This window comes from Chelmon rostratus, chromosome 18 (assembly GCF_017976325.1).
Source record: "Chelmon rostratus isolate fCheRos1 chromosome 18, fCheRos1.pri, whole genome shotgun sequence".
Taxonomy (NCBI): domain Eukaryota; kingdom Metazoa; phylum Chordata; class Actinopteri; order Chaetodontiformes; family Chaetodontidae; genus Chelmon; species Chelmon rostratus.
In genome coordinates, this window is record NC_055675.1 from 22,068,202 (window position 1) to 22,077,242 (window position 9,041).

Sequence of the window (9,041 nt, forward strand, 5' to 3'; positions counted from 1 at the left end):
ATAGTCCAAAGTGTACTTAGCACATTCTTTAAAAAGTATAATTTCGGTATAATATTTTTTCACCTGGGAGATTTCACATCATGCGCTTGTGGCCGAGCTGCAGCCGTTCAGACCAGTTAGCGTTTTATGAGGAACTCCTGGCAGCTACGGGCGGGCGTGGTTTAGGTGTGACGTAGTGAAAGAAGCAGCTGTTTGTTCCAAAACAACAATGGCGACTCCTAAAAAATTTCGTGTAGCTGCTGCTGTAGCATCATTTCAATCAGAACGGCAGAGTATTTCCTCAGTCGGTGAAGACCAAAGAAAAAAAAGACTGAAGGCTTTTCTTCATGGAAAAGAGGTTTTCACTTTGCCAAGAGTTTCTTGTGATCTTATGAGTTGTTGATGTAAGTTGGTTGAAGTTATACTGTGATGGACAATAATAGACAGGTAGTTCAGCCAATCACCTGCCAAGCATCTTTTGAAAGTGCTTTTTCCAAACAGTGTCCATGAACAACTTCCCAGATGGTTCTGTGTAACAAACCATCTGTCAGATCAGGTAAGATCAGTCTTATATTTTTATCTGAATTCCCTTTTTACGTAAGCGAGCAGCTGGTTCAGAATCAGATTTGTATCCAAGAGACTGCAGGTTGGGATTCTCTGACTAAAATCATACAATGATGAGAATCTTCAGAGACCAATCACCTCTACTGATGTTCATTTCATCCTTTAGCAAATAGTTTTATCACATCGCCCTCTAGTGTTTATTATTACATTAGTGTTGCATGTGTTATGGATTGATTTTGGTAGAAAACTGATGATTGACATAAATTACATAGATATTGAAAACAGTTACATGGTTTGAAAACAGGGAATTCATGTAGAAATAGTTCATCATTTTAAATGTAAATGTCCTGTAGAAACAGTCCTGTGAAGAAGATCAAAACATTTATCTCCAGGAAAAGGGTTAAAATGCTGAAAAAGTGTTAGAATGCTGAAAAAGGTTAACATGGTTAAAAACTTTGTAGAAAGTCTGAACATACTTGCCTGCCGGAAGAGTTGATCTATGATCTACCTGTTGAGCCTTTTTGAGAGATGATGCTTGTGATCGATTAGCTATGCCTGCAGAGGTCGGAAGGGGGAGCTCTCGGCCTCATTCTCAATGGAGCTGCCGGGGAGGAAGTGTTGTGTCCGAGCATCATCATTGATATCTCCCCTTTTCAGGTGGGAAATGAGTATTTATCTTCATTTTAAGCATGTTTAGCTCAGTAAGAGACGTGTATGGTTAACTTTCACTGTTAATGTGTGAGAATAATAATTCCTATTGCATTTGTGTGTTCATTGCTAAAGTAATTGTGTATGATAAGAAACAGCAAATAGAAGAGAGACACGGCAATTAATGTTTTACATCTTTTTGTTTATTTTGATACATTTCAAGTTTGATCATTTGAGTTTGTTTATTGATTAATTGTCCATTTTCTTAAATGCTTACCTGTGTACTTACCTGTATTAGAACAAAGGAAAAGTAGATTTAAGTTCATCTTGAAATAGAGAAAAATGCATGTTTGTGTTGAAATATTACAAAGTGAGAGGAGGGATATGACATTCCTTATTTGGAGTGAATAACTGATGTCAGCCTGGAGTGTTAAAGAGTTTATCACTTGTGATATGTTAACCAGTTGTTTTACAGTAGTGTCTCACACACCAGCTCTCTGTTCTGCTTTTCATAGTGAACCTCTGTTACAACTGCAGATGCTAAAGTTGTGGCCACAGGATGAACCACGGACCTACTGCAGTTTCTGCAGCCCTGCAGACAGCTCTGTCTCCCAGGTACTGTGCACCATCCTCACCCTGCCACAGGAGGGGGGACTATGCAAGATTGTTGTTTACAGACTACACCTGCAATATCGTCCTCACCAGACTGGCTTCTAAACTGATGGTCCTGGGACCACAACCCTGCCTCTGTCTCTGGATCCTGAACTTTCTGATTCTTTTTGGGTTGTCAAGCTTTTATATAGCTATTTAATATATACCTTGTTTAATGTGTGATGTCGGCCTCCAGTTCTGTCGTAGAATCCCTCCAGAGTTTATCATTCATTGAAATTGGCACTGCCAGCAGGTCACAGAGTAGAAGAAAAGGACATGAAAAAGAAAGATCAGGAACTACTGCTAGTTTGTCTGTACATCAGAATCCAGGTCCCTGACCTGAATGAAAACTCTACAGAGTTTTCCAACTGTCTGCACACCAGTAAGTCGGCCATCAGGTGTTCATCAATTTGTGATGTTGCAATGCCTTTGCCAATGAATTTCAAAAAGAGAGAGCAACGTTTTGAGTTTACTCAGTAATAAATGAGAACATGGGAATTGAACACAGGAAATGCCAGGAAGGCATTAAAGCCAATGTACACAGCATCCAGCTGGTTCATTTTCAGGCTCCCAGTTGCCGGAACGTGTATTTTTTGTGTCACGGCTTACAAATATGTCCAATGGTGGGGAAGGAGTGGAGCAATGGTGGCAAGCAAGCTTACCTGGGTCTCAGGTAGGTCTGCATGTTTTCTTATGTTCACCACCAAGACATTCGATAATGTGATGGCTATTAGTAGCTGTAACAGCCATTAGACATATAGCCAGAAAGCAGGCTTTTGGTAACTAAGTGATTTAAGGGCAACTGTGGCTCAGGAGCTCAGGAGGTAGAGCGGTTGTGCACTCCGGCCTGGGCAGCCTACATGTCAAAGTATCCTTGGGTAAGATACTGAACCCTAAATTGCTCCCGATGCTGTACACTGGTGTGTGAGTGTGTTAATGCTTGTAATGAGCAGGTGGCCATTGTTTGGATGGGTGAATGCAGGTGCGTGTTGTAAAAGTGCAATGATTGGTCTTCAGCTATATATATACTGTATATATATATATATATATGTATAAATCCATTTCTCATTTTCAGTCAGAAAGGCTGGGTTTGGGTTTGGTTTGCAGTGAATTATCTCTTTGTTTCTCTTGTGTTGACAGTTGTTGGGACTGTAAATGTGCATGTGTGTGTTGATGATGGTGTTATAGTAATGATGAGTGATGTATGGAAGCTGAGAGAAGCAGGGTCCGACTGACATCACTCTGGCCCCAAAAGGTCTGAGTGACCCTCATACAGGTTTCCCAACAGGGAAGATCCAAGGAGCTTCTGTTGCTCTTGACCAGCGTTCAGTTTTTGCACTCACCTCTGCGCTGGCTGGAACTCTCTTTGCTGAGCCGTCTGATGTCAGATGGTAGTGATGATGATGATGGTTTTGCAGGGTTCGGTCAGTCAGTCCTGAACAGAACCAAACCATTGCAAAAGTCAGTTTTGCTTACTCCAAGGTAAGTCGTAGCATAAATAGAAGCATAAATGTATATGTATGATTGTTAGCTCTTTTATGTGTATACATGTAAATGTGGCTGCTTAAAAACAACGCAGACGGATGCTGTGTGCAACCCTGATTCCAGGAAGTTAAAACACAAATAAAACAATGTGATAATCCTTTTTCACATACACTAAACTGAAAACAATACAAATACATTCCACGGGTAAAAAGGTTCATTGGTGACAGGTGAGTCATGATGAAAGGCTCAGTGGTTCACAGCGAGGATGGAGCGAGGTTCAACACTTTGTGATGATTGTGTAAAAGAGATAACTACATGGGCTCAGGAACACTGTTGTCAGTAAACGGTTTCCTTGGAAAGGGTTGCATTCTGTTTTTATTTCTGTTACACACCTTTTTTAAAATCAGGGTTGTTCACACCCAGATCTATAAACACCAGAACATACACACCAAGATGTTGCACAGATGTTCTTCAAAAATATTCACGACTTACAAAAGAAGGGAAAATGTAGACAGTCACAATGAGGAAGTGACACGTTAGTTCTTACAGGAAGTTAATTCTTCACTTGTCTTTAGCCCGTTCAGAGATTTTAACAGTTGCTAGCTGAGAAGGGAAAGAAAAAAAGAGACAGAGAAGCACGATGGCTGAATTCAGATGGATTAACGTGTCATTGTTTCTGATACTGGTGCTTCACTTTACAGGTAATGATGCATATAACATAAACAAAGTGACATTACAAAACATGAGTAATATTACTAATGTTGCATTAGTACGTCCAGTAACTTTTGTTTAGCTGAGACAGTCAAGTCTGTGGTTTGTTTTAACATTCGACATATTTGCAAACTTAAACTTGGTGTAGAACTTTCCTCACATTAACTGTCAGAGTAAAAGTCATATTCACACTTCTTCTTATTGTTCATTTCCCTCATCTTTTCAGCAGCAGCTGGACAATATTCCCCCCACTTTGTTGTCAGAGATGGAGATGAAGTCACTTTGCCTTGTGGACATATGATAGATGATCAGAGCAGATGTGGCAGTATTGATTGGCTCCTCAGTGGTCCAGGAAGGTCAACAGTACAGCTGGTTAAAAATGGGCAGATTGGTGAAAACATTAAACCGGACAGACTGAGCGTGACAGAGAATTGTTCTCTGGTTATAAAGAAGGTCACAGGCGAGGATGTTGGTTTTTACACCTGCAGACGGATCATACCAAGACATCAATATGAAGATGCTAATGTTCATCTGCTTGTTATTACCAGTGAGTATTTACACCAAACTGTCTTAACATATTATACTGAAACCTAATGTTCATATTATAAATGTGATTACAGTGATTCAGTTAATTTGACTCTTTTTCTCTCTCCAGTGACTGAACGTACAGACTCTGAGGAGGTGACGTTGTTCATCACTGTGTTAACTCACAGACAGTGTGAATACAGAGTGAAGTGGCTGCATGAGGATCAAAATGTGGAGAAAGATAAAGACATGGAGACATATCCCAGTTGCTCAGCTACTGTGAAATTTCCTACAACTTATCTGAAGCAGGATTTAAGATATCCCGACCTGTTCAAGTTTGAAGTGACCAATCATTACACTGGACAAGTGCAGCAGTTTGACTTCAGTCCTCAGCCCTCAGGTGGGAAAGCAGGTGAGATGAGCTGTTTATAATCATAGAGTACATTTGTGTATTTGATATACTTTTTATGATATCATTCCATTTTGTTACTGCAGATTGTAAAGCATGCAGTATTTTCTCACCGTAGTTTTTTGGTGTTTTCTTATTAATTCTTCCAGGAGAGGATGCAACAACCGCAACGACAACATCAGCGATAATAACACCTAAGAACAGGAACGAAGGAAGGACCGACTCATCAGGACCTGCAATCACTACAACACCAGAAAGTAGAGACTCATATTTTTGTAAATTACTCATTCAAGAATTTTTATCTTTCAGTCTTTCTCTCAGCCTTTGAAGCCAAAAGTATGAATGTCAGACCAGCACTCGGCCATGGGCGGAGATATTCTCTAAGAGTCAGTTCTCCTCTCTTTTGGCCAAAGGATTGAACTGAACAGAAAGTTGCATCTGAATTGTTTTTAATGGCTTCATTTGCGTTCCAGGTTGGTGGTTGTACATCGTTGTGCCGACAGGTGTAGCTGCACTCCTAGTAGTCATTGTGACTGTGATCATTTGGAAGAGAACTAAAGGTGAGAACTTTCACTGATGGAACTTTGATCAAGAAGAAGTCTTGAAAAAGCTTGACTTTCGTTGTGGAAGCTAAAGCGGACACTTTTTGTCTTTTCAGGCAAGACAACACAGATGGATGAAAGCACAGTGAGTTCAGACTGAACAGTCAGATGTTGGTACAGTGTTGATTCACAGAGTGTAAGAGGTTGTTGTTCATAACAACATAGTATGGAGCTGTGCCTGGGGGTGACTAGCTTAGCTTAGCTTAGCATAAACACTGGATGCAGGGGGAAACAGCTAGCTCAGCTCTGTCCAAGGTTAAAAAATATGCCTATCAGCACCATATATTCCCTTCTATAAAAGCACAAACTGTGTTTTTATTTATGAACATGTGGCCTTTGTTTGTCCAGGGACTGAGCTCAAACCCGGCGGTGACTGAGTCTGGTCCAGAAACCAATCAGGACAGGGTGAGATCACACACTGTTCCCAGAACAGTTGCACTCACTCACTCTGTTTGCTCTTTGAAATGTTACTGGTGTAAGACACACAGTGACTCTTGAGTTTAACTTTCTTCTGCATGAGAGGAGAAAGGGGAAGGAAGTCAATGCAGCTGAATTTCAACAGACTAGAAAAACATGAGGCAGGAAGTCCTGAGCGTGAGGTGGCGCTCGTGGAGGAGAAAGTATTCACTGCTCAAATCACTAGCCAATACAAAAAAAAAGAAAAATATCAAGTCCTTCCTAACGAGTCTGTATCCTCTAAGTCCACGTGTTTCTGAGCAGCCATGCTGTCTTCTCTGTGCAGGCTGATCCTGAAGATGGTGTTTCCTACGCCTCCGTCAGCTACACCAAGAGGACCAGCAGTAAAGGCCAGGTAAGCTGTGTGACTGGTTGTGCTGAGGCCTGGTTAGCATTTCCTCATGATGTTATTGTGGAAATAAGACAGAAGCCGTGTGCAGACGACTCTCCGCAGAACAGGAATGGGAGCTTGAAGATTGGACGGAAATGGTTTTGTTCTGATTTGTCGTGGTTGAGCTTTTTGACACACAAGACGTGTCATAATCTTATAGGGCTGTACTGGATCTCATTCTTTTACATTCAAAGCTTCTACTGAGGTTTTCGAAAGAAGCTTTGAATGTCTCTCGTCATATTTTATGATAGAGGGCTCTCTTCTCCCCCCCCCCACCCTCGGTACGTTCATAAAGTAACGTGCATTTCCCCTCCAGCAAGCAGTCAGCGAAGAGAAGCTGATCTCAGCACAGGTCAGCGCCTCCTGCTGCAGACCAGCTGAAGTGAAGATAAATCCACTGCCATGTGGTTCGTGTTGCTCTCAGTGGTTCCAGACGAGTGTGTGCTGTCAACCTGTTGGTTTCAAGCAGGACAGACAGCAGCAATGATGGAGAGACAGTTTTTCTGTTAATTTAGAGGGAAGGGGGCTGCTCCCGTAACGTAGAATACATTTACAGCAGTGGTGGAAAGTAACTAATCAAGAACTGTACTAAAGTACAGTTTCGAGGTACTTGTACTTACTTGAGTGTTTCCACTTTCTGTTACTTTCTACCTCTACTTGTACTTTTTACTCCACTACATTTAAATCTTAAGTTACTTTGCAGATTCAGAATAATATAAAACATACTCAACTGATAAATGATGATGTGATATTATAGATAGGTGAAAATTCACAAGCTACACAGCAGTATATACAGTAAAAAATAGCTCTGTCTTTACTAGCTGCAGCATTTGTGTATGTATTAATACAATTATAATTATAAGTCAGTAATATCATATACATTATTCTGAAAAGGGTTATTGTGTCTGTGCCTCCACTCTTACCTTTCCTACATAACACTCTGCAAAGCCCTGTGGTACACATTCAAATCACCTTTCATACAGGAATTGGAGCTCAAAGTGCTTCAAAAGAAAGAAATCACATGCACCAAGTGAGCGCTTCACATAGAAAAGACAGAAGGGACATAAAAACAGATTTAAGAAAATGAATGTAAAATAAGATGGAGAATAAACCCACTAGACAATGCATAAAACCATGCAATGAAATATTAAAATGTGGGTAAAAATAGAGTACAATGAGGATGAAAATAATAATAAGGATAAAACATCAAATCACAGCATAGAATAATAAAAATAAAGGTAAATTAGATTACAAAATCAAGTAAAATACATCATTTTAAAAGAAGTGCAGCAGTGCGTGACAAAGCAGACCGGCATCAGGAAGTCAGAGCGAGTTGGTTAAAGGCAGAAGTGAAGAGATCAGTTTATAGCTTTCCTGTGAAAATATTCAGTGAGCTGCTTCCTGATATCTGCAGGTTTGTTCCAGAGCTTTGAGGTGTGATGAACAAAGGCTGCATCCCTGATTTTCTTTATGAATGAAGCTTCAAACTATCCCATACAGCCTTTTAATCTAATCAGCTGATTAAATCTGCTCAATGTGAATATTTTGTGGCTTGTTACGTGTTGAGTTTATTTATGTTGTGGAGCTGTTTCCCTCTTGCTTCTCATGTACAGGTTAAAGATGATGAAGGTGATGCAGTGACGTACAGCACCGTGAAAGCGTCCTCATCTTGCGCAGGAGCCTCTGATGATCCCTGCACCCTCTACGCCACCGTCAACAAACCAAACAAATAAGAGACCACAGAACGTGAGAACCATTCTGCCAGATCTGTTAAGATCTCTTAAGGCCTGCGTGAAGTCATCAGGAGGGAGGTGGTGGCGACTGACATCCAGGAACAAACATGGCGTCTGAAGTGCTGTGTGTGACACTGGCTGTCTGTGTCCCTGTTTACAGATGAAGAGCTCTGCTGAGTAATCACATTACATTTGACTGTTACACAGTAATGTGACTGATTTTTGTTTCTAAATTCGGCCATCACATGACTATCAATCAATGAGTTATGTCGATACTTGTGTTATATAAGTTCTTCTGTTATCTGTATAATGAGCTGATCATCAAACCTCTTTTTCCCTTTTTTCTGTCAAGTCATTAGGAAGCCCATCTCCTCTTTTATTTATTGATGAACTGTATTATTTCAGCCAAATAATATTTGTTCTTGCTGGTGTTAGGAAAGCTTTTATATTGTTTCATATATTAATGTAGTTTGATTTTAGCCTATAACTGCCTGACATAGTGCTCTGGAGCCCTGTTCTCGCCACAATATTACCCTACCCTAACCCTAACCTTGAAGGAAATGTTAGGGTTTGTTGCTTCTTGAAGGAAATGTTAGAAGAGGCTGTTAAATCTAGTCTGTGGATTAGGCCTCCACCTTCAGCACCCTCTAAACTTTTTACTCCCTACCCGAACAAGGGTTTGTATCCAATCCCTACTTTCATCTTTGACTCTACCTCTTTACTTTCTACCCCCGACCCGAACCAGGGTTGGTATTCCCACCCCGCTCTTATTGGTGCAGTTGGTGAGAGGCAGGTGCAGATGATGGTAGTGTGGCAATCGGCAGTTACATGTGGCATCTAGGCCTGTGGTAGCATTGTAGCAGCTAACAATAGCTAAAGCGGCGGTA

The 9,041-nt window shown here is 40.8% G+C and overlaps 1 protein-coding gene across 7 annotated transcripts; it reads left to right on the plus strand.

The window, feature by feature from the left end:
- The first annotated feature begins 581 nt into the window (after positions 1 to 581).
- On the plus strand, positions 582 to 9,041 carry LOC121622339. Of its 7 annotated transcripts, none has more exons than XM_041959292.1 (10): positions 582 to 1,200; positions 1,729 to 4,028; positions 4,265 to 4,585; positions 4,694 to 4,963; positions 5,122 to 5,229; positions 5,446 to 5,532; positions 5,631 to 5,659; positions 5,923 to 5,979; positions 6,317 to 6,385; positions 8,035 to 9,041. In XM_041959292.1, exons 2-10 carry the CDS (start codon positions 3,968 to 3,970, stop codon positions 8,152 to 8,154), a joined length of 1,122 nt encoding a protein of 373 aa, XP_041815226.1. In that variant the 5' UTR covers positions 582 to 1,200; positions 1,729 to 3,967; the 3' UTR covers positions 8,155 to 9,041. The 7 variants fall into 7 exon arrangements, with proteins under 7 accessions (XP_041815226.1, XP_041815225.1, XP_041815224.1 ...); XM_041959291.1 differs by having other exon boundaries at positions 588 to 1,200; positions 1,707 to 4,028; positions 4,694 to 4,975; XM_041959290.1 differs by having other exon boundaries at positions 588 to 1,200; positions 4,694 to 4,975.